At 41.8% G+C, this 26,605-nt stretch overlaps 1 protein-coding gene across 1 annotated transcript in view; it reads left to right on the top strand.

Annotated features, from left to right (window-relative positions):
• Positions 1 to 26,605, top strand: part of LAMP3 (lysosomal associated membrane protein 3) — a 44,806-nt gene that overhangs the window by 10,024 nt on the left and 8,177 nt on the right. Inside the window, exons 4-5 of the mRNA XM_007936021.1 lie at positions 8,459 to 8,516; positions 12,526 to 12,696. Of these exons, the coding sequence (XP_007934212.1) occupies positions 8,459 to 8,516; positions 12,526 to 12,696 (229 nt within the window). The remainder of the gene's footprint in view (positions 1 to 8,458; positions 8,517 to 12,525; positions 12,697 to 26,605) is intronic.

Here is a 26,605-nt window from a genome sequence, read left to right as displayed (position 1 = left end):
TTGAGATCTTTACTGATAAGAATGAGGGGCATGGAGGTGGAAAGGAGGGAAGTTTCAACATTTTATGTTTGCTTTCTTCCTCCTTTAGCCTCTTAGGGGAATCTTGGTCTCTGGGCAACCCAGCCACTGGTGCCCTTTGCAAACTACCTAAAATAGGAAATCATACAGAGGAACATACCCATAGAAATACCCAGTGGGGGCAGGATTATTCTAAGAGCAAAATCAAATGCCAGAATGGGTTCTTTCCAACCACCCCAGCCCAAATTCAAGTTACTAGGTTTTCCACACCACATCCTACAAGGGGAGTAGATAATGAAGAGTGACAATGAAAACAATGGAAAGAGTGTGGACATTGGTGACAGATACTTGACAGCAAAATTGACTCTGTCACTTATTTTCCCTGTGACACTGGGCAGGCAATTTAATCTGTCTGAATTTTATTTTACCATTTGTAAAATGGAGGAAAAGGATTAGAGATCACCTTTGCAAAGAGCATGCATGGCACATGAAAAGTTGGCAGACATTCAATAACCAGTAGCTATGATTGCAGGAGCTGGAATGGGCAAACATCTTGGGGAGGTAACATAGTCCATCCCATTCTTGAGGGAGAGGTGGGTTCCCCTGTTTTCTCTAAAGTATCCTTCAGATGGGCAAAGTAAGAGCCAGGGAGGAGGCTGTGAGAAGGTGCCTACAGTTGGAACTCAGCAGGGTCCTCTTTCTACCTGTGACCCTGAAGTTAAAAGGAACAACATATTCTAGCACAAGATTAGACTCTGGGGCCAGACAGATTAAGACTGACTCTCAACCATGATCCTAGCATGATCTCAGACTAGTTTGGGCCTCATTATTCTCATCTGTAAAATGGAAATAATTATTACTTCCCTAATAGGACTTTAAAGAACCCTAGTGGTACAGTGGGAGCTCTGGTAGCGTAGTGCCTAAGGCATTTGACTGCTAACCAGAGGGCTGGCAGTTCAAACCCACCAGCCACTCCTCAGAAGAACGATGGAGCAGTCTACTTCCGTAGTGATACTGCCTCGGAAACCCAAGGAGGGGTCGCTATGAGTCAGGTTTGACTCGACGCACATAACAACAACAGTGGTACAGTGGTTAAAGTGCTGAGCTGCTGACCAACAAGTCTGTGGTTCAAATCCACCAGCTGCTCTGTGGGAGAAAGAGGCTTCCAAAAGATTTACAGCCTTGGAAACCCTATGGGCCAGTTCTACTCTGTCCTATATGGTTACTATGAATCAGAATTGACTTGACAGCAGTGGTTAATAGGACTTTTGGAAAGATTAGGAATGGTTTGTGTAAGCTGTCTAGCTTGATGCATAGCAACTTCAATAAAGGGTGTTTTGGTTTTGTTTTTAATTAAATTTGTCACAAAGGCTTTATCCTCCTGGGGCCTATTTTTCTCCATAAGATAGAAATGTACTTTAGAAGTCAGTGGTTTCTAAACAGAAAAGACATAATCCCACACACTGGAAGAATATTCAGGGAAGAATAAGTTTTCTATCCATGAATAATTATACTATGGAGCCATCAGGAATTTTGAAAAGTCACTTCAGCACAATGGCAGAGGATATAGGCATAAGCAAGTGTACTTATCATTTGGGGCTCTATTCAATCCCATCCACTCTCTTTGTGAATAGTTGTCTAAGGGAAGACATCAGAACCCTCCAGCGACTGTGGCACACCGTGGCCACTGCTGCTGGGCCTTAGAACTGCAAACAGAAGTTTTTTTGGCACCTGCCAACTTCTCTGTTTATCGTTTTTGTCTACCTCTTGATACCCCCAATCCTGCCTACCCAAACCCTTCAGCTGACCTCTGAGCAAACTCCACACTAGTATTGAATCACCACCTTTCTGGAAGTTGTTCATGCCCCCAGATAACCCCTCCTCCAGAGGTGTGGGCAGAAAATGAGTGTTCGGATAGAGCAGGTCCCTCCTGCCTTCCACCCACCTGCAAGAGGGAGCAAGGTAAGCCACTCTCAATCCATGGCCCAAGTGTTACAGTAGCTGCTTTGCCTGACTCTCACCAGCCAAATTCACCTTAATTATCCCATTCCCTGGGACAAATTCTCCCCAGAAGCTGATCTTAGTTACAGGACAAGAGGAAAGCAAATAAGTTCATCCCCTTAGCGTCAAGTTGATTCTAACTCATAGTGACCCTACAGGACAGAATAGAACTGCCCCCTATTCTTGCTAGCCCTAGTCCTCCCATGGAATTTCTTCATTTCAGGAAAGAACTTAATTAAGCAAAAACAGAAGCCACAAACTCAAGACTGACAGGAACTAAGCAATCGATGAGATAAATCAACTAGTAAAAAATGTTTTCCTTCAAACATGCAGTCCTTACATTTTTATTTTCCCATGTTTAATAAAGACACAAGGACAAAAAAGATTTCATTATTCTGCTAAATCTGTATAAGGAAAGCAACAGGGTCAGCGTGAGAAATAACTGACAACTGACAAAGCACAGTGGGGAGAAGACAAAAGCAGAGGTAGGGATGCTTGTCCACCCAGAGGGAGCGGCCACTCCTTGGCTCCAGCTGGTGGTAGCAGTGGTGGGGCTGGTGTGGAACCAGTGACTGTCACCATCTTTATGAGTGGAATTCAGCTGTTAAATATTTCATACATCACCTTTCTCAGCTGATAAGGAGAGGCCCGTGTTGACAGATCTTGATTATTCAAGAGAAGGCAGAAATCTTGATCTTTTCATGAAAGCACATGATTTTTCAATGCCAGCAACAGACTTTTAAAAATGTGAGCATCATGATGGCCAAACAAAAGTATAGGCCATATTTGACCTGTGGATCCCAGTGCTGTAACTTATACCCTAATAAGTAGAATTGTATAGAATGCATTTTAGCAGGAAAGCCTTCTAGATCCTTCCAAAAGATAAATGGGCTCAACAATCAGTTATTTTTCAAATATTGCTATCCCTTGAGAGTAGTATTTCTTAACAGTGGCATTGTTAACATTCTGGGCAAGATGGTTGGTTGTGGGGACTGTTCTGTTTACAGCATCCCAGGCCTTTATCCACTAGATGTTAGTAATACATGCACACACACACACACACACACACACCCCCCAGTTGTGACAATCAGAATGTCTCCAGACATTGACAAATGTTCCCTGAGGGGAAAAATCACCTCTAGTTGAGAACCACTGCTCTAGAGAAAAAGAGAACCTTGGGAAATAGGAATGTGTGTTGGTTTTAATGAAATACACATGACAAGTGAGAACCAAGTTGTAGAATGGTAAATGAATGTTGATGAGAAGACCTGATTTAGCTGCAATGAACCAATTTATCTGTAAGAATTTATTGAGCACCTACCTTGTCCCCAAGGAACTCTGGTGGTGTAGTGGTTAAGGCGTTTGGCTGCTAACCAAAAAGTCAGTGGTTTGAACCCACCAACTGCTCCATGAAGAAAAGATAAGGCAGTCTGCTTCCATAAAGATTTATAGCCTTGAAAACCCAATGGAGGTCACTATGAGTCAGAATCGACTCAATGGCAGTGAGAGTCTACATTGTCCTCAACACTGGGCTAGGCATTATGGGAGGAATTAAAAGAAATATAAGGATAATTTCAAATCATCTACAGTGATTTGTAATTTCTAAAATTGAAATAGTACTAATGTGGATGTGCTAAGCATGGTTTCTGGGTCATTGTGGGGCTTAGGGAAGGGGTTTCCTTTCTCATTTCCTTCATTTTTTGAAGAACCGAAAATCTTTCTGTGTTGTCTCATTTGATTAAATTAATATGCTGAACATTATTCGGGCCCTTCAAGTTAAAGATAAACATCCCTCACCCAACCCCCCAACTTCCTTCCTGCCCTATTTGTCTTAAAAACACTCTTCAGTGACTTTGTGCAGAGTTTATTTTTCTGTACTCAACACAGTCCCTTTCTTATCCACCTCTCAGGCAGTGATGTTTCCATAAAGCAGGCTGGAAAGCAACTTGAGGCCTCTACTGCAGACTCTGGGATGTGGGAGTAATAAATCATCCAGGCAAAAGGGGTAGGCCTCCCGGCAGTGTATCCTCCAGGGAAGGTCTTGAAATCCAGAGTAGGCCATCGTCTAGGGTTTTCCCAGAGCCTTTCAGGGATATCTGGGTCCCTCTTGACTACATGCTGGGGTCCTGAGAATTATCATCAATGCTCAATGTTAACATCCTCTGAGTGTACTACTTAGAACTCCCAAGGTGCCATGGCCCTGATTTTGCTTATGATATTCCCTCTGCCTGGAATGTTCTCGTCTCCACCCCACCCCACCCCCCACTGTGTTACATTCAGTTCTGACTCACGGCAATCCCATGTAAAACAGAACAAAACACACTGGTACTGAGCTATCTTCAGAATCGGTGGTATGCATGAGTCTATTGTTACAGCCTCTGTGTATTTTGAGTACCTCTAGCCTGGGCCTCCAGCACTACATTGAGCAATATTCAGTTGTGATCTGTAAGGTTTAAACTGGCTGATTTTGAGAAGTAGACATCCAGGCCTTCCTAGTTTACCTTAGTCTGGAAGCTCCACTGAAACCTGTCCACAATGGGTGAACCTTCTGGTACTTAAAATACTAGTGACATACCTTTTAGCATCACAGCAACACTTAAGCCACCACCACAATATGACAAAGTGACAAACAGACAGACAGATGGTGGAGTCAGCCTTTAATATGGCTCAATTATCTTCACTCTGTGAAGTCTTCTCTTCCCCGAACCATTCCCCCAACTCCCCACTCCCACCCCCACCTCCACCCCAGGTGAAAATGAGACTCTCCTCTCTTTGTTCCCGGAGCATTCTCTACAAATGTACTTGCCACACATTTTGCCATTTTGAGGACAAAAGCTCTGCCTTATTCAATGTCTCTCTCTAGTATCCAGCTCTGAGTTTGTACATACATCTTTAGCAATGGTTGATGAATGAATGAGTAAAGAAGTGAATATAAATTTCACAGAGAACTCTGGGCCAAGTTGCCACAAAGTTAGTCAGCAAGTCTAAAGAAATAGCCCCTTTGGGTTCCTTTTGGTATATCCAGAGCAAAAATTTCTTGATTTAGTCACAACAGTGCTGAGCACAAAAAGGTGTAAGGACCGAAGACAAAATCTGCATCCTGAACATCTGTGACTGTGAAACTCCCACGATATACTCAGTGGAAATTGAGGGAGGACCCTGGGGCTATAAGGTTGTTGGCAGGCTGCCTTCCTGGGCAGGCTTGATGGCTGGCTTGTTCCAGATCTCCTATGCAAAGGTGGACATGCTAGTAGACACTTAGTTTGGTATGGAGGAAGTTTAGAGCCCTTGAGGAATTAGGATCTCTTTGGTAAAGTATTGCAGAGCTCCCTTTAGATACCAGCAATGAGGAGTCATGTCAGCATCCCAGTGGCTAAGTAGCGAGATGGGACTGTTTTCACAAGTGGTCAGTTTGAAGGGGCATGCCTATACGATTCAACCATGTACCTGGTCCCAGCCTGAGCTAAATGCTGAAGTTCCGTATGCAGCTATTAGGAATCCTCAGCCCCTTCTGTCAATGCTGATGGTTACTTGAAGGATTTTTACTTTGTCCTCAAGAATCAATCTAGCATGGTAGCTATTTGTCCCTAAGTACCCCAAACCCCAAATGAAAAAAATATATGGCTGAAAATAACCCTGTGGGTGTCAAAGGAGAAAGCAGAGTGCATAAGCTGCATACTTTCTGGCGTGTACTTTCCCTGCATTTGGGTTAAATCTGATACCTGCTTAAAGCTCCGAAAATTTCCTCTCCTCACTCCACAGCTGAGGTTTCAGCTGTTTCTTTCATCAATAAGGCTAAGTCCAGTTTATCTTGCTTGCTCTTCTTTCTGTGGTAGATCTGGAGGACTAGGATGTGAACTGTGAAGCCCTTATGGAAATGCATAACACCCTTTCCTTATGCTGAAGTAGGGTCAGGGGGGTGCCACAGGGAGAGGAGGATTCCAGAGGCCATCCATGAGGCTCAGGGCTCACCTTGTCACTGTGCTCCTATGGCTCCTTTCGTCATTCTCACACTGTAGCCTGCCTGAGCAACTTCCAAACACCCAAACTTGATCATGTCATGCTTAAAACATGCTTAAAAGCTTTCAATGGATCCACTGTTCCGTTAGCATAGGATGAGGATCTTAGAATACTGAGTGTGGACCCTGAAGTGCAGATCTCTTATGTTAACTTCAAACTCACTGCCATTGAGTCAATTCAGACTCACAGCAACCCCCTTTGGGTTTCTGAAGCAGCAAATCTTTACCGAGGTAGATTGCCCAATCTTCCTTCTGTGGAGTGGCTGGTGGGTTTGAACCACCAACATTTTGGTTAGCAGTCAAACGGCTTAGGCAGTACACCAGCAGAGCTCCTTCTTATGTTAAAAGGACCCCAATTAAAGAATAACCTGAGTAAATATGTGGAAGGGACCCAAGAAGTGCCTGGATCACACCAAGATGCTCTTCCCTAAAACAAAGGGATGATTCAAACACGTTATTCAGGTTGTCTTTGAGACCCAGGAGGCAGAGCAGCTGGAGACAGGCAGAGGGTCCTACTCCTCTCCCAGGGCCTCCTAGAGCAATACCTGGTGTAGGGTGGGTGTGAGAGCAGTTAAAGGCTAGATTTTGGAGACTGGCAGCTTGAGGCCATATCTTCCCCTGCCATCTGTTAGAGATATGGCCTTGGACAGGTCCTCAAGCCTCCATTTCCTCTCATAGCTGTTGTGCATTGAATTAGGTTGTGCATGGAAATACCTGGTACAGAGGCTGACAAGACAATAAGATAAGAACCTAGTATGTAGTAGGTGCTAATCTAGAATGATAGAAGCTAGAGCTCAGTGTCTCAGAATCAGTGACCTTACTAAAACAGTTTGTATTTACAGCACAATTATACTGTGTAACGGAGCTCTGGTGGTGTGGTGCCTAAGGCTAATTGGAAAGTTGGCACTTCAAATTCACCAGCCGCTCTGCAGAAGGAAGACTGGGGCAAACTACTTCCATAAACATTTACAGCCTTGGAAACCCAATGGAGTCACTATGAGTCAGAATCGACTCGATGGCAGGCGGTTTATACTGTGTAAAGCAGCTCTGGTGGCACAGTGACTGCTAACCAGAAGTGTCAGCGGTTCAAACCCACTAGCTGCTGAAAGGAAGATGAGGCAATCTATTGCCATAAAGATTTACAGCCTTGGAAACCCTGTGGGGATCACTGTGTGTAAGAATCAGTTTCATGGCAGTGGGTTTATACTGTGTAATGAATCATCACTTTATCCATGAAAAATGTCTAAGTGGACTGTAATATGGTTGAAATTATTATTGTTAAATGTTCTTATGACTAGATTTGAAATTCTAAAAGTAATTCAATTTCAGATTCTGATTTTATTTGCTCTGTCATTTTTTTGCATCTCTCATTTGTAGATCATTTTCTGATGAAAACTTAAAAGTTTTCTTATAAATCAATCACTTCATAAAAACAAACACCCTCCCTTTTTAAACTTACCCTTTCATATTCAGATCCAATCTCCATGAATATTTCATACCCTCATTTTTTTAGGAGGTTATAGGACTGTTTTTTAGCTTGTTTGTTTTATTTTTCCAAGAAGACAATCCCTAGATAAAAATGTGGAGCACTGCACATTAAATGTTAAACACAACCGCCTAGGGCCTTCTCTGGAGAACACCTAGTGATTGCACTCATTTCTTCCCCATATCCCTCATGCTGGTCCCATTTAGCCATTTTGAAGACATGAACCCACTAATTTGTTTAAAGCAATTGACCCCCTACCCAGAAAAGTGCATACACAATTTTGCAGATATTTTTTCCCCAGAAGGTTCATGGGCCTCATGAAAACCACGCATGGTATCCTTAAGGATGAGTGGTCCCCATCTTAACACTCTAAGATATTAATTACTAGTAAAGCTTAATGTATACTCCCCCAATCCCTCCATCTCCCAGGTATACTTTCATTTTAACAGGGGTAAACTTGGCCCAACTGAAAAGACTCAAACTGTGCTGGTGGAATGGGAATTTCAGGTTTAGCAATGCCTAAGGCATTTGACTGCTAACCAGAAGGCTGGCAGTTCAAACTCACCAGCCACTCCTTGGAAGGAAGGTTGGGCAATCTGCTTCCCTAGAGATACCGCCTCAGAAACCCAAGCAGGGGTTGCTATGAGTCACAATCGACTTGACAGCAGTGAGTTTTTGTTTTTGTTTTTGTTTTAAAGACATGTGCACTAGAGAATTCTTGGCTCAAGAGTCAAGTCTCTACTTATTATTTATTTCTTCTATGGTATATTTACTTCTTATTAGACATTTTCAAATATAATTATGGCTCAGTACCAATATACTCCCCCAAATCAAGGATTTAATAATTAGAATCTTCCTAAACAAAATTTGTATGCCAAGAGCATAAACATAAAATGGAGATTACCCAATGGTTAACATAGTGCTGTTTTTACAGGATGAAAACTCATATTATATCAGTGAAGTGGGAGCCTGTTTGACCGTCTCAAAGCCAGGTTAGTATTTTAGAGAATGACTTTTCCACTAGTGATGACATCGTGTTTCTTGTTAGTTCATTTTTTCATCCCATTGATTCCTGTCATCTTTGATGCTCCCTTTAAGAAACAGTCTGAGAGTAAACAGCTGTATCATTTTGGGGAGTTTTCCACATCTTTGTGTGCTTCAGTTTGCTCATCTGCTTATGAAGGAGGTTGGACTAGATTGTGCCTGAGATCATTTTCAGCAACAATAAAGCGTTTAGTGACTTTTTGACAGATCTGCTGCTAATAGTATAGTTTATCTGATACTCTTGGAATCATACAGAGTCCCTGGGTGTTGCAGATGTGCTTAGCTGCTAACCAAAAGGTTAGAGGTTTGAGTCCATCCAAAAGGTGCCTCAGAAAAGAGTCCTAATGATCTACTTCCAAAAAATCAGCAATTGAAAAGCATATGGAGCACAGTTCTGTTCTAACACACGTGGGGTCACCATCTTACTTATGGTAACAAGTTTTCTTGGGAAATTGTGCATTTATTCAACTGAAATGCATCTTGTGCCTGCTAGGTGCCAAGGCCTGTATCATGCAATAAGGATCCATAATTATCAAAACAGATAGTCCCTGTCCTCTTGGGGATTACATTCTAGATGGGCTGAGAGAGGCCATGAACAAACACATTAAGTGATAATGTAATGTCAAGTAAAGGTAAGTACTCTAAGGAAACACCAATTAGGGTGGGAGGCAGAGAGCAAATGGCTAGCTATTTCAGATAGGGTTCTCAGGGGAACATCTACAAAGAGGTGGTGTTTGAGTAGAGACTTAAAGGAAGTGAGTAAATAACCACAGAGATATCTAAGCCTGGAGAAGCTCTTGGCAGATGGTAGGAACAACAGATGTCAGTGTGTGCAAGGACCAGCACAGGCCCCAGAGAGAGAAGAGAGCAGAAAATGGGATGAGGAAGAGCCAGGAGCCAAAACATGTGAGGCCTGTAGGATGGTAAGGACTTTGGCTTTTATTATAAAATGTGATTAGATGCCATTGGAGGGTATGGAGTAAGGCACAGATATGTCAGATTTGTATTTATAGAAGCTCACTTTGGTTGCTGTATAGAGTATTATTCATAGTGAGTGGAGCAAGGTTGAAAGAACTCATACTATGAGCACTTTTAGAGAAATAATGCTCCCATTCAAGTCCCATGAGTTTCTCTGAGTCCTCAGATATTTTCCTGGGAAGCCTAAACTTAGATAACTGTTCTGGTTACCTAGTGTCGCTCTGACAAGAAATATGCCACAAATGGGATGGCCTTAACAAACAGGAGTTTATTCTTACAATTTGGAGGCTTTAAGTCCAAGTTCAAAGTACCAGGCTCTAGGGGCTGGTACTTAACCCCCCTTAACCGTGGGGTCCAGCTCTGCCTCCTGCTCCTGGCCCACTGAAGCTAGAGGTGTTTCTTCACTCAGACAGCTGTTGGCTGCTGAGGCTGAGAAGCCCCAAGGTTGACAAGTAAAAAGGCATAGTCCCGATGTTACCATGCTCGGCAGAGCATAGCAGGCTGCTGAGCAATGACACGGCTATATGCAGGGTCCAAGCATGCCATAGGCTAGAGACCATTCTCAAAGCTTCTCCTTATATACAGGAAGCAACCACATACCCAAAAGCAGCTACTCAGCTGCTCATAGTAGATTTCACCATGGAGTTGATTACCAGTCTCATCATGGGGAATACTACATCCAGCTACCCAGCCACTCAACCAGGCCCAGCCAAGTTGACACACAAACATAAGCACCACAATAATCAACCTTTATTGAGCACCTTCTCTGTGCCATGTATCATACTAGGAGTTTTCAGGTCTGCTTTCTCCTTTTCGAAGTTCTGTTTTTTGACTGGTTTAAACTTCTTATTTTATTCATTGATGAACATGTACTAAAGAAATGTATCAAGAAATGAAAATATGGGGAAATATCCATTTAAACTATTAGTCCTACGGTACTGACATTGTTCCAAAGTGTGCTATTGCAAGAAAGATATCATCGTTGACCTTTCATTGTCACTTAGACCAGTCTACCAGTATAGGCTGTGGAATAAATATTGTGAAATAGTGTGAATGTTAACATAAATTGGCTAATATGATCACTAGACATGGACCAATTTTTAACAAGTAATAGAGTAGTAACCTCTCAAATATAGGGAAGGGAAAGTCAAACTAGCAACCAATTTAGAGACTGAAAACTCACTGCCATCTAGTCAATTCCGACTCATAATGATCCCCTTTGGGTTTCCGAGGAGGTAAATCTTTGCAGAAGTAGATTGCCTAGTCTTCCTTCCATGGAGTGGCTGGTGGGTTTGAACTGCCAACCTTCTGGTTAGCAGTCAAATGCATTAGGCTCTACACCAAGAATGAGAAAGAGGGAAAAAAAACAATTCCGGGTCCCAAGGCTGGATGATCAAGGCTTAGCAAAAGCAGCAGTAGCTGTACTAGTAGCAGCGATGATAGTTTTCATGTTAATGGCAGTGGTGGTGGTAATATTATAGTAGAAGTCATGAGAGTAATCATAGCAATAATGATAGTTGTAATGTGAGTGGAGGGGAAGTAGTAGTATTAGACCAATCAGGATCTAAAATATGTTACAGTAGGATACACAAATAATTTAATACAGCTTGTAGGATGTATGATACAAGAGTTTACAGTAACAAGTACACTAACAGGGCAGGAGACACAATATCGTAATGGTTAAAAGAATGAGATCTGAAATTAGAATGCTTTTGTTCCCGCACCAGTACTAGCTGTATGATCTCAGGCAAATATTTTCAACTCTCTGACTCTCCATTTTATCATCTGTAAAATTGAGGCAACAGTACAAATCTCAAAAGATTGTTATCAGAATTAAACAGGAAAGTACACATAAAGTCCTCGCACAGCACCAGGTCACAATGAGCAGCCCCACTTGTGTAAAGTTTTCTCAGGCACAGGCAGACATACATGCAAAGGTGGGAAATGAGGGCTGTTTCAGGCTCCTCACTGACAGCCTGTGGACATCCCTGGGGCATCACTTGGGTGCATTCAGTCTGGTCCTCCACTCCATGATCTGGTTAGGAAAATTACTTTGACATATCCTTAGAGGAGCACTGTCTGTTCAAGGGCACTGATATCAACCCCCAGGTCATGAAACTAATGTATAAAATTAGAATGCCAATGTGTTACTTTATCATGCAACCACTTCTTAGGGTAACCGACGAAGGACTCAGACAGTTGGGTATTCTGGGTAGTCAATTTTCTCCTCTTCAGAAGCCATGTTACAATCAGAAGGATGCTTGATAAGCATGAAATTAAAGCTTATGGAGTTAATTCTATGATTAACAGGTTTAACCTCATAAGCATTGAAACACCTACCTCCTTGTGAACAGTTTAACTGTCATAAGATAGGTCCAGCCCTTAAGCAGGGCCTGCCCTCCCTGAATATTCCGACGGGCAGAGATGGCCTCTCTCCCTTCTCTGTTTCCATTCATGGACGCAACAACCTTCCTTAAGAATTTAGGCTTAGTTCTTTCTTTGGCTATTTTAAGGCAGTCAGTCTAGTGATGTGCACATCCTCCTTCAGTGACTTTGCATGTCTCTACTCTGATTCATAAAGGGTTCATGTGACTATCTCAGAGAGAAATCTTTCTCCTTATTTCTGAAGTTTTATGGGTACTTCTCTGTAGGCCCCCAGCACTGATAATATTTCTGACCAGCTCTGTCCCCAGTGATGTAAAATAACTGAAGAAAATATTCCCAAAATTTCTCATTTCAATGTTTTCATAATCCAGTTTATGTAAGACTTCCCCCTGTATATGCCAAACACCACCAAAAAGTCCCCAAAAGCACCAACAAATCAGCAGGGTGATTTTTCATAAGAAGGTGACAGAACTTCAGAGAGCTAAGTCCGAAGGAACATCATTTAACCACACATGGGCAGCACAGCAACAGCTGGACCTCAGTGGATATATTCCAGGGTTCTTACATATCTGTATTTGACCTTTTTACTTTCAGGGAGAATTTACCAAGGAATGGAAAGTGGTATGGTGTGGTTTGAGACGATGATCGGTCATTCCTTCAAGTGTGTGAGTGAACAGAGCATCAAGCTGTCAACCCACCTTCAACTGAAAACAATGAATGTCCAACTTCAAGCCTTTGATTGTGAAGTAGACAGCTTTGGAAATGGTAAGTTATGGGTTCATCTTGTCACAATCATAAACTACAGAGACCCAAGTGTAGTTGCTAAGTTATTATTATTATTTTTTAATCAGAAGCTGTCAAGGGGGCAAGAATCATGTAACAGTATGATTCCTAGAATAGTATGATTCAAATCACTTAGGGCCAGATTTCTCTGGGCCCCTCTCCCTCCCATCATTCCTCTATGACTCAGTGCCAAATTCAAAATCCCACCTCTTACCCCACTCATATCCACTCTCTTCCAAGCCACATTCAGACTAAGACAAATTCATTTGAAATTGAAAAGCAATGGAATATGTTCTCTGTGTCTGACCCAAACACTTAATAATTTAAACACACACCCACTCAGCCCGCCCTCCCACACACAAAAAACCAGAAAACACCACCAATGAACCCCACCCCCCACAATCTTTACATGTTGTTGAGCACTGGTGAACACAGGTGTGCTTACAGAATGTGTTCAAGATCTGTGTATACATAATTCTAAAACTAATGATTTTAGAATATATTCTATTCCACTTACAGAAGGAAAGGAGAAAGATGCAAAAATTTGAGATAGAAATAAGCCCTGTTGAACCCTTCACCTCAGTTATTAGCTGTTCTACCTCACAGCTACTTCCCCATCATCAGTTTTTGTTTCCATTCAACTTGTGATTCATGTTTGAACCACCACAGATAGAACTTGTCAGATAACTATCCAGGGGAAAAACAGGTCTAGGAAGTGGGTGAGGGGTGACTTTCGAGAAAGCACCCTCCTCCCTGCCAGGAAAATAATGCATTACAGGATCTCTACACATGACCAGGAGAGTCCTCAACTTCAATTCCTAAACTATCCCTCTCATGATAACTCAATGACATCATGAGCACCTCTCCATTGTCAAAAATTCCAGATTAAGCTAGAAGTTTAGCTGTAAATTAAATTTCTCTGAAGCAAATCTGAGGAGCTCTGGTAGTGTGTAGTGCCTAAGGCACTTGACTGCTAACCAGAAGGCTGGCGGTTCAAACCCACTAGCCACTCCCCGGAAGGAAGGTTGGGCGGTCTACTTCCATAGTGATATTGCCTTGGAAACCCAAGGAGGGGTCGCTATGAGTTGGGTCCAACTTGACGGCACATAACAACAATAAAAGCAAATCTGATTTCACTTTTGGCTTTTATTATCTAATTAAAGATGTACCTAGCAGAAAAGTCCTGACATGCTTGGTGGAAAACATTAAGCAAAGGAAGGATTAAGGTACTGCTTGCCTTGCATCTCCTGACTTCTGTAGGTTTCATCTGAGGCTTCTAATTCCTGCCTTTGGTTTGGACCTTTACCACAGTGCTAGGATTGAATATGAAAATTTGCTAGTGGGTGTTGCCTATCTGGTCTCTAAACTCCAAATTTCAGGAAAATTAATTTGTTCCTTTTTAAAGAATTATTTATGAAGGTTTGGAAAATCTCTGTAATCATGTGATCCTAAAATAAGGTACTAGCTTGCTCTTACTCCTCCTCACAACTAGCAAATGAAGCAGGAAGTAAGCACGTTTGTTGAGACCTCTTAATGACAGAGATGAGAAATAAAACTTTACAGCACTCCCAACCTGGCCGCCAGTTAGCAGCACTCACAGAGAGAGGTAGAAAGCAATCTTTTTATTAAAAAATTCTTCATTTATTTTTTTGTAAAATCATCATTCAGTGGGTAGTTTCCCAAGCAGGAAACTTTGGTTATCCTTACCCCCTCTTTCTCCTGCACCCCCTGATGCAAACAGTCACTAAGTCCTATCACCCCTATCTTCAAAATATTTCCCTTGTTCACTCTACTGTTAATGGCTTCAGTCAGCTCTGTATTAATACCCAGTCTGTGCTTCAGATTTCACTAAAGAAGCTTAAATATCAAAATGCATGTCATACTGTAAATAAAACTTTCTACCAGTGAGGAGCTCTAGTGACACAATGGCTAAAGTCTTTGACTGCTAATGGAGAGGTTGGCAGTTCAAACCCACCAGCCACTCCACTGGAGAAAGATGAGGCAGTCTGCATCCATAAGCATTCCTTGCAAACCTTGTGGAACAGTTCTACTCTGTCCTCTTGGGGTTGCTATAAGTTGAAATCAACTGGAAGGCATACAACAACAACTAGAAGTTTGGAAGAAAGGAGTGATTTAAAAAAAAAAAAAAGGTTACAATAGAGTATGGTATTTTAAAAGACATATGTACAAAGAGCTGTGGGAGTTGGACAAAGGTGTGATTAACACGGTGGGGGTCAGAGGACCTGACCGAAGGGTGACATTTAAACAGAAACTTGAGGAACTAGAGAAGAATCCTGCAAATATAAAAGTAAACCAAAAAACAAAAAACAAACCAACTGCTGTCAACTCGATTGACCCCATTGGGCAGGGTAGGACTGCTGCATAGGGTTTCCAAAACGATTGCAAGCACTGCAGGTTTCAGATCCGTTGTACTGACGTTTTCACCTCTTCTGTTTTCGCCTGTCTGTATGTTGGAGGCAGCAGGTGGGGGCTTCCTCTCCCTCAGTTTCCTCTGTGAAGCTGAGGCAGACAGGACAAGTGTCACTTCCCAGTGTTTGTGACCAGGCTATAACACCTGTCACTCTGACTTCAATTACAGCGGATGAATGCTCCAGTGACAGACGCAGGAGAGAAATCCCTGTGGCCGTGGGCCTGAGTATCACAGGACTTCTTGTCATTTTGCTAACAGCATGCCTGGTGGCCAGAAAGAGGCCCAGTAGAGGATATGAACGTATATAAAGCCCTGCCTTCTTCAAAATGTGCAAGATTACCCAAACCAAACTCATTGCCGTGCAGTTGATCCTGACTCATAATGACCCTGCAGGACAGAGTAGAACTGCCCCATAGGCTTTCCAAAGTTGTAATCTTTACAAAAGCAGATTGCCACATACTTCTCGCATAAAACTGCTGGTGGGTTTGGACCACTAACCTTTTGGTTAGCAGCTGAATGCTTAACCACTGCACCACCAGGACTCCTTGTGTAAGGTTAAACCAAACCAAAACTACTGCCATTGAGTCAGTTCTGACTCACAGTAGCCTTATAGGACAGAGTAGAACCGCCCCTTAAGGCTTTTTCACAGTAGTCAGCGACATCTTTCTCCTGTGAAATGGCTGCTGGGTTCGAACTGCTGACCTTTTGGTTAGCAGCTGCATGCCTTAACTGCTGTGTCACCAGAGCTCCTTCATGCAAGGTAAAACTCCAAAACCAAACTCACTGCTGTCGAGTTGTATCTGACTCATAGCCACCCCTCCTTGGGTTTCTGAAGCAGTATCACTATGGAAGTAAATTGCCCAATCTTCCTTCTGATGTGAAAGGTTAAGGCCTTAGGAATTCTGGCTTTTCATATTCAGCCTGAAGCAAAAGGATTGACTTCTCTAGTTGCCTGTCTCCATCTGATTAGGAAACCTAGCTTTCCACCAAAGGACCATCAGAAGACTAGCTAAAGGTTGATCCCCTATGCCACTTCCTACTGCTGGCTTAGGTAGAGAATGCCACACTAACCACTGCCATTGAGTCAATTCTTATTCAAAGCGACTCCCATCGGGTTTCCAAGGCTGTAAATCTTTTTAGAAGTAGATTGCATCAACTTCCTCCTGTGGAGCAGCTGGTAGGTTTGAACCACTAACCTTTTGGTTAGCAACCAAATATCTTACCCAATATGCTACCAGAGCTCCTTAGGCCATGCCTTGCAAGCTTAAATTTTGTCTTCCACACCTGCATGAAGCAGGGCTGGCTGCAAGAATTAGGGGACAAGAGACAGACAGATGAGCAGGGTGTTTGCAGGGAGGTAAGAGGCAAAGAGAGAATTGTGGAGAAGACAATCTGAAACTTCACTGGTTCTTCTTACACATTTTAAATGAATCTCGATATCCATGATTTTATAAAATAAACACTGCTTTGAAAACGTGCATTTCTAAATAGATCCTAAAGTGATTTTGAACTTCTGAATTTTACCCAAATTCTGATTGACTTAAATTACAGATAGTCTTATACTGCAATTAAAAAAGAAAAGAAGATATAGCCTACACTATTGTTATGTATTATTAGTGTAAAATATTAGAAAACTTCCCAACACTTCACTTTTTTAATGTTAAGTACACATCAAAGAACCTGGCAAACAAGAGGCTCAATAAATGTTAATTCTCTAATTTCTTCACCTTCATTTGTTCACTGCCTTTTAAACATGTTGTTATTGTTGTTATGTGCCATCGAGTGAGACCTGACTCATAGCGACCTCTCCTTGGGTTTCCGAGGCGGTATCACTATGGAAGTAGATTGCCCAACCTTCCTTCCGAAGAGTGGCTCTCTAATTTGTCTCTATTTTTCTTTGATTCTATTCTCTCTCTCTTTCCCTCTCTCCCTCTCTCTCTCTCTCTCTCTCTCTCCCCCCAGAAAAAAAAAAAGATTCCAACTCATAGCGACCCTTCCTAGGGTTTCCAAGGCAGTGGCTGGTGGGTTTGAACCACCAGCTTTCTGGTTAGCAGTCAAATGCCTTAGGCACTATGCCACCAGAACTCCCTAAATATGTGTGTGTGTATTATTTGAGGGCCACTGGAAAGGGACAAATTATTGAAACTATCAGAAATCACAAACTAGAAGAAGTAGACCTACCTACATTATGACTCCTTTTCTTTTGCAAACATTTACCAAAAAACATTAACCAGGAAATTACTAATTGGGAGTGATTGATATGTGGAGCAAAAATTTCTATCAAAATGTGGCCTAGACTGTTGTTCATGATTTTCTATGGCTGTTGAAATACTATAAGATTTTTATTTTAGAGAAAAGGGAGAGCAATGGACTTCTAGATGTTTTAACTGCTGTTACTGACAGAAAATTTCTTTTCTACATTTTCCAAAAGTGTCATTTATTATGGTTAACAAGAACTTCATGAAAGTTGGCAACAACCCTATAACACTGCTTATCTAGGACATTTACTGGCCTTCCCTTGGAGTATTTTAGTTTTCTCCACTTTCTTGAAAGTGAAGGGGGGGTGAGGAGGGCATAACGCAACTTCAAGAGTCCCTGAAGCCCTCTAGTGTGTCAGGAAATTCAGGTTTCCTCTTAAAACAAGAGGATACTTATGACGACCTGAACGTGGGGAACCGGGCTTCCCCACAGTGACTCAGATTTAACAGGGTGGGCATGGCTTTAGGGGGATGAGGTTTGTTTCCTTTATCCCTCTACTCTTATCCATCTTCTCCCTCAAACAGGCATCAAAAAATATGCTACTCCACACTGCCGTTTGCAGTTCCACGTTAAATGTACTTGAAAAGCTCTGTACTGCACAGCATGAGTTATTTATTCATTTGCCACTAACCATCCTGTAGAATGGCTAAAGTAATCTCACGTGTGGAAATTTCTCCTACAGCAGGTGGAACTAAGAAGTGGAATTTAAAATCAAGAGTAGGGGGATAAGGCCATAACCAGTATCCAGTTGTTGGCCAGTGAATACAGACTCATGATGACTCAGTGCACATCACAGTAGAGCTGTGCTCCACGGGGTTTTCAATGGCTGATTGAAATACAGATCACCAGGCCTTTGAGGCGCCTCTGGGTGGACTCCAGCCAGCCTTTTGGTTAGCAGTTGAAAGGTTGACTGTTTGTGTCCCCTCCCTCCCAGGACTTCTCAGAGGGATAAAGCAGTTCATTTAAATTTAATTTTCCTTTCTGCCATCTTCAATGAGTACTTTTGGGTGATGGCTACTGCTTAAATGGGATAAAAACCCATTGCTGTCAAGTTAATTTCAACTCATAAGGACCCTGTAGGACATAGTAGAACCCATCCCTTAGGGGTCCTAAGGTTGTAATCTTTATGCAAGCAGACTGACACATCTTTCTCCCAGTGGAGTGGCTGATGGGTTTGAACTGCTGACCTTTCAATTAAAAGCCAAGTGCTTAACTACTGGCCACTCCTGTTATCCTCTCCCCATGCCAATTATCTTGAAAATTAGTTTGAACTAACATTTAGTAACCACAATGAGCAAAGCCTTCATTTAAATGACCAGTAAATAAATGCCCATATGTGTTATTTATTCTCAGTTCAGTCTACTTTGCTCAGGAAGGAAGCCCCTTCTAAAAGTCCTTGGTGGGAAAGTACTGGGTCTAGGGTTGAGGTAAATGGTCTGTGTCTGGAAGTGACCTTCTTCGCCTATTGGGTTTCTTCCTCTGTTGCCTCCAAGACTTTCTCTTATGGGTGCAGTTCTAGTGGCTCCAAGGAGTATTGCCTGCAATGGGAATGGAGCCTTCCGGCCAAGCTGCTTGTGGCTGCCCAGTCGGAACAGTAGGTGTCTGTGAATGACTCCCAGAGGTCCCAAACCCAAAAACTAAACCCACTGCCATCAAGTTGATTCTGACTCATACATATCCCATAGGACAGGGGAGAATTGCCCCATGGAGTTTCCAAGGCTATATAAATCCTTATGGAAGCAGACTGCCTCATCTTTCACCCACAGAGCGACCACAGACCTTTTGGTTAGCAGCCCAATGCTTTAACCACAGCATGAGAGCGCCTGCAGGGGCTTTTCTGATCCTCTCAGCTTCACTTGCCCTGTGCCTTTAGCACTTATGCTACTTGCCCATCCAGCTGGTTTCAACTCAGTTTTTGCCTTCTAACCAAAAAACCAAACTCACTGCCGTCGAGTTGATCCTGACTCATAGCGACCCCTCCTTGGGTTTCCGAGGTGGTATCACTATGGAAATAGATTGCCCAGTCTCCCTTCTGAGGAGTGACTGATGGGTTTGCCTCTGGTTAGCAGTCAAATGCCTTAGGCACTGCGCATCCAGAGAAATAATAGACCAATGGTCCATGGTAGACTCAGAGTGCCAGCGACTCCATGTGCATCAGGGTAGGCCTCTGGGCTTTCAGTGGCTGCTTTTCAGGGGCAAACCTACAGGCCTTTCTTCCAGGGTGCTTCTGAGTGGACTCCAATCACCAACCCTTCAGCTAGCAGCCAAACACGTTAACCATTTGCACCAACCGAGGACTCTAGACATAATAGAAACCTCCATTAATTCCCATCTTTAGACAACCATCAGCAATTTTGATACGTTTCCTTCCCATGAATATTATTTTACCTTATAACTGCAGGCACACAGAGTACATACTTTCTGTCCTTTTTGCATGTGCCTTACAAGCATTTTCTCATACTACTAAAGGCTCAAAGTATCTTTTTTTTTTTTTCCTCCAAACTTTTTGCTGCGATTTGGGTGAAATTTTACAAAGCAGATCAGTGTTACAGTCAATAATATATATACATTTTGTTTTGTGACACTAACTATAATCCCCACAATGTAACATCTCTCCGCCCACTTCCTCCCTGTGGTCACCCTTTCCCTATGTTCTTCCTGTCTGTGCTTTCCAGCCTCCCTAGGTTTCTCTCTGTGTAAAAGCTGCCCTTCTGATCTCCCATGGTTGATGGTTCTAAGGAGTGCATCTCCCTGGTGCAGGTGTTCAGCTCTTAGGCTTGTCTATTGAGAGTTAGCCATGGGAGTGAGTCCAATTCCAAGCCTGCATAGTGACTAGGAGCCATAGTCTTGGAGGTTTCACCAGTCTCTATTCAACCAGTAGTCCTGATCTTTTATATGTTTTTTATTTTTATTGTTGTTGTTGTTCTACATTTTTCTCCCACTCTATCCAGGATCATAGTATCATTTTGATGGCTGCCTTAATATACTATCAACATTATACCATAATTTACTTAACTTTTCTATTGTTATTGAGAATTTGTGTTGTTATCAGGTCTTTACAGTTATAAACAATGTTGCGATTAATGAATATACATAAACATGTGCCTGAATTTTGTTTTTTTCCCACAGGGTGAATTGTTCAAAATGGCTATAATTATACCTCGGTGCCAATTCTTACTTTTTAAATAGGAAATAGAAACAAAGTAATGCATGCACATGGTTAAAGGGAAAAAAAATAAGCACTACAGAAATACACTAAATGAAAACTAGGGATTAAAATAGCAACTAGAGTCTTCTTCACAGAATTTCCTTTCCTTAGTATCTAACAGATTGATTTTTAAAAGTTAAAAAACTAACATATTGATTTTTAAAAGTTAAAAAGCACCAGTAGCAGTCCCAGAAAGAGATACAGCCTAATGAGCTCTTAAAAACTGGTGAACAAAAGAGAAACAAAAGATGCACAGGACAAGTGGAGAGGGGCCCAAAGCTGGGCTCCTAACCTGACTTGCCCTATGTCCCCACCCAAAAATCCATAGATGAGAGAGAAAAAAAATTCTATGACCTCTTATTACCATTCCTAAATCTGGAGAGAAAAAGAGTAAGTCGCTTTATCTTTTCCCTCTTCTAACCTTGTTCTTGTTGTTGTCAGGTGCCATTGAGTCATTTATGACTGATAGCAACCCCATGTGATGAGGAGAACTGCCCCATAGGGTTTCTTGGCTGAAATCTTTACTGAAGCAGATAGCACCAGGTCTTTCTCTCATAGAGCTGTTGGGTGGGTTGGAACTGCCAACTTTTTGGTTAGCAGCAAAGCTTAACCATTTGTGTTGTGGGTTCAGAAGAAATTGATGACCACTATAATGTCCAGGAGCTCTGGTAGCATAGTGCCTAAAGCACTTGACTGCTAACCAGAAGGCTGGCAGTTCAAACCCACCAGCCACTCCTAGGAAGGAAGGTTGGGCAATCTACTTCCGTAGTGATACCGCCTCGTAAACCCAAGGAGGGGTCGCTATGAGTTGGGGCTGACTCGATGGCACATAACAACAACAACTATAATGTCCAGAATTTGGAAGAGTCTTTATTCAGTTACAGCCAGGCTGCAGGGAACTAAAGTGTTCTCCCCAATTGCAGCCCCGAGCCTGATTTCAGGCAGGTTTATATAGCTTAGGACTGCAAACAGGCAAGCAAGCGTAAAAAGGCAAGAAGCAATAAATTGCCAGATTATTGCCTAGGAAAGATTGATGGGGGTTGACAGGGCTCTCAGGGAAAGGAAGGGGGGGTGGGTTTCTCAGGGATGTCTTGTTTAGGAAAGGGAGAGGGGAGTGGGTTTCTCACGAAATTACAAAATAGAATCATCTACTTCATTCCCTACTGTTTTTGTTTGGGAATCAAATAGTTGATTCATTAGTTACTTCTTGAGTATTAAAGGCCTCGTACTGGGTTCTGAGAACCATGAGTTTTACAGCCCCAATCCTATTTTGTATGAACTTGATTAGGGCATTGAGTATGAAGAGTCCAATAATGAGGGTGAGTAGAAGTAACACTAGTGGACCTTTTAGGCTGGTGACAAGGGTTGCTGCCCATGGAGACCAGTCAAATAAATTTTGGTACCAATCTTTGTTTGAGTCTAGATTATCTTGTCTTTCTTTTACACTTTTCCATACTAGGGCTAGTGTTTCTTTGATTACTCTTGTTTTATCAGAATAGAAACAACATTCTTCCCCTAGGGCAGCACATAGTCCACCCTGGTTTAAGAACAGCAAGTCTAGTCCTTTTCTATTGCAAGTCCACTTCAGCCAGGGATTTTACTTGTTCTGAGAGTTCTGAAATAGAGAACTCTAGTCTGCTTAAATCTATACTTTGGGCTAGTCCTCTCAAGTCCTGATCTTGGGTGATAAGGGCTGAGATTCCTATGGCTCAGATCCCTCAATTCCCAATCCCCCAAGTAGAGGAATTAATATAGGAGCTTTTTTATGCTTAGGGTATTCTGGGGCCATTAATAAAGTTAGGTCCTGGTCTCCTTCATATACATCAATTCGGGGTAACACATATACTAAGGTGCAAAACACTGGTTTTGCTGAAATACTAAATGCATAAGTGGATAGACAGGTGTCTAGGTCAAATGAGCAAGAAAACCAAGTGCTTGTGGGGGGGCATGGATATACATAGAGGTTCCATTGTATTTCATAACAATGGTCTGGTTACAATTGGTAGTAAATCGGGAATGAGATACATTATAATGAGGAGAAATAAAACAATTTCCAGGTTCCTGTAAGTCTCCTAACGTAAGGTGCATCTTATGAGAAATACACTCTATGTTAGAAAAGGAAGGTATAGATTGGACTCCCAACCCACATAAAAGGGGGTTTTGGGTTAAGACACAACCAGCAATGCTGAGCTAACTTGGGATTTGAGTTGTTTAAGACAGCAAGGGTGCTAGACAATAAATGGAACAAGAGGGTCTCAAAACACATGTGATCAGTAGGATTAATTGGGGGGGGGTCGTGTTTGTGAGGGGATGATTCAGATCCTTGAAGGCCTGCCATTAGGAGTTGGGAGGTGCTGGCTTCAGATGTGTGTGATGAATCCATGGTGTGAGGCCAGGTCCTCCACTTCCATGGCTGTGGGTATAGTCAAAACTACAGTGCAAGGTCCCTTCCAATGTGGGGTTAATCCTGTAGCAATGTGTCCTTTCATAAGGACCAGTTCTCTGGCTGATAATGGTGTAAAGGTCAGGATCTAATCTCCTGGATGGAAGCTATGAAGGGAGTATCTGTAGGACACAACAACCTGCTGGAAGTAAACTGGTTAATAATTTGTAATGTTGCAAACAAAGTTTGTGCATGTTTTAAAATACTTAATTCTTTAACAATTTTAAGGTCTCCCTTTCCTGCATAACTAGGATGCCAGCACTCTAGAAAATGGTCTCCCATATAATGTTTAATATGGGCTTAACTTAAGCCTGCTTCTGGGGGCAACCCAGATCCATAATAGGGTGATGAGTAAAAGTTTTATCTAAGATAAGTTGGTCTCTTGGCACATCTTAGTCAGTGTCTTCTTAAACGTGTGTTTCATTTTCTCAATTTTTTTTGTCAATAGGCTAGTCCTGTTACTTGTTGGACTTTTTGAGATGCAAATGTTCCCTCATAACTATTTTGAACTGAGATTAGTAAACCAAACTGGGGATAATTTTAATAGGGTTTACTCACCTCTGCTGCTTTTCCGTACTTCAGGGAAAGGTTTTCACACATCCAGTGAAAGTACCTATAAATACTAACAGGTACTTGATTTCTTAGGAGTTATAAATTGTACCTGCTCGTCCTCGCATAGGTTCAGTCCTCTTGTTTGAATTCCTTCTATCACTGGAGGTGGATTGCACTTTGGATTGTTTCTGGTACAGGTTAAGTAGTCTTGTGTAACCTTTTGGATGATTTTGTACAGATCCAGTCCTGCAATAAGTTTACTCAGTCAAGTATACAGGGCATCTTTTCCCATAACAAGCGCTGGTTGTAGTGACAGTTCTGTCAGTAGCTTCTGTATTCCATAGCATCAGGTAATTGCAGGAGGTTGTCTGTGAGGCCCATGCCTGGTCAGGATTAACATCCACCTGGAGTTTGTTAGCTGAGAAAGTAACTTGAGTATTTAATTTGGTTATTAAGTCTTATTCCAACAGAGGAACAGGGTATTCAGGTATGTATAAAAACTTCAAGCTAGTACAGTACTTCCAATCTGGTATTCAAGAGGTTGAAGAAAATTTTTACATTACTGAAATTCCAGTAATGCTCATAGTTTTTTGGGGGACCGAGGGCCCTTGGGGGTATTTAGGACTGAGGTTGTCCCTGCGTCCAGTAGAGATTTGATGGGCTGTTTTCCCACAGTTATTGCTATCCAGGCTCCTTGTAAGAAATAGGAATTTGTTCAGTCTGCAACAGAGCCCCTGGGCCCCATCACTCTTAATTGCTATTAGCTGTGCTTATCACTTGTTGGGCCTCTTTTGGTAGCTCGCTCTGGACACTCCCTTTTCCAGTGCATTTTTTTTTTTTTTTTTTTTTTGCAGGAAGCACACTGTTGAGGCCCCAACTTTGTTGGTCAGCCTCCTGAAGCAGGAGCTTGATTTGCTCCCTTTCTATCCATTGGGGGCCCATAGGGACTTACCCAGTATGATTGACTTTGTGACAGGTCTCCCTGGGAAGCAGCCAGCAAGGTAGTCTGTGGCTTCATGTCTCTTTGTTTTCATTTCTCCTGCTCCTGGTCCCAGTTATTATAGACCTTGAAAGTAACCTCTACAAATTGCGAAGTGTTCATACCTAGCCCCCTTTCTAGTTTTGACATTTGGGTTGGTGTCAGTACATTGATGGTAAGTTTTATATACTCATTTGAGGAGAGCAGGAGGATTTTCCTTGAGGCTTTAGTTGTATTTCCTAAACCTTTGAATCTGCTTTGGGGCCCCCTTTTTTGGAACCCTGTGACAATGTACTCCAACCTTGTTCTATCCTTTGGGTTATTGGGATTCCACTCTGGATCTGTTCCTGATGGTTGTGGCCTCTGGTTAGGTTTTTAGGCTGGAGGTTATGAAGTCTGTTGGATTCTGCTCTAGCTTCCTCTGATACCATCTGCCTTTCTTCAGGGGCAAGGTAGTTAATAACAGATTAATGCAAATCAGTCAAGGTGAATGGCACCTCAGTCTAAACAAAACCTCCAGGGTTTTCTTCATGATTTAAACTGGCTGGAACCTGCTATAATGGGTATTGCCCTGACGGGTCTGGTGTAAACCCCTGGCCAAATTTTTACACCATTCTGAGTATGTGTTTGGAGATCATTTTCTGAGAGGCAGATGGGGAAGAACGGAGTTAAGGTAAGGGTCTTTAGAGTCCTGAAAGACACTCTTAAAATCCATTTCTCCTCTAGATATCAACCTTACCCTACTATTTTTATGTGAACTCTTGTTTTGAAACAAGGTGAGGAATAACTTTAGATGAAACCATTCTTCCCACTTTTGATGTCTAACTGGATGTTATTATAGTTCAGACCTCCACTTTCTGACCACATCAGAAGTCAGAACTATGATATCATCCAGCTGAGACTCACCAATACTGTGGTCAGATGGTGTTATCAGAAAAATACCAATTATTATTATTGTTGTTTTGTTTTTTAATATGCTCAAAACCAAAATGAGCTCAGTTTCTCAGAATACAGACAAGAGGCTCCATTCTGGTACAAAATCTTGGTTACTCAATTTCTAATCACACCTACATTCACTCAACCACACCTACATTCACTTAATTATACTTACATTCACTCAAAGTTGTTGCACAAGTGCCATGTACACACACTTTTTACACACAAACAAGTCAAGCAAAACTGGACCAAAATAGCAATGTCTCAGCTGTGGGGGTGATCTCAATTAAAGTTACTTATTAAGGATTAAAATTTTAACCTCCTTGTCAGCTAGAAGCTAGACTAGAATTGGGGGTGGGGGGGCTTGCACCAAGCTTAACCAAATATCACTCGAAGGATATAATCAATGTCACTGAATTTTTACATGTAAAAAAAAAAAATTACCATCGGTCTATGTTGTTTCAATAATAATTTACAAAGATAAAAAATATTTCCCCATAAAATTAGCTCATCTATTTTCAAGAAATAAGCATGTGGTTAAACAGGAACTATCAAGCATTACTAGTAAAAATGTAATTTGATAACTTTAGGGGTAAGAATTTAGTAAAATGAATCCAGAGTTTTTAAAAAATGCGTGATACCACTTAATCTAACAATTTTATATATCATAATCAATCCAAAAATAGAAAGATGATAGAAGTCAAGAGCAAGGGTAAACTAAAGGCCCAGATATTTTTATCCCACACTACCAGTAGCATAAAAAAAAAAAAAAAAAAAAAACTGAAAACAAAGTAAAGTTTTAATGTTAGAATATTGATTAGCCAGTCATTAAAATTATTCAAAGTTATACAAAGTCCTGAGGTACCTGGGGTTGAATTTAATACCATAATTCCCCCATGTAGGCTAGTCTAAAATTATTTAACATACATTGGAGAGGGGCCTTTTCCTTTACACATGAATTTCCCATATTTTTCACAAATTGGCAGCAATGTATCTGCAATAGTTTTCTTAAGTTGCCTAAAATTATAATTGAGCCAATATAAAACAGTCAATCAAATATTCTTAACTTAAGAGTAATCCTTT

The sequence above is a fragment of the Orycteropus afer genome, unplaced genomic scaffold (genome assembly GCF_000298275.1).
Source record: "Orycteropus afer afer isolate SDZICR_OR568_19922 unplaced genomic scaffold, OryAfe1.0 scaffold00032, whole genome shotgun sequence".
Classification (NCBI taxonomy): Eukaryota; Metazoa; Chordata; class Mammalia; order Tubulidentata; family Orycteropodidae; genus Orycteropus; species Orycteropus afer.
The sequence above is the reverse complement of the archived record's forward strand: the minus strand, read 5'-3'. Positions and strand labels throughout refer to the sequence as shown.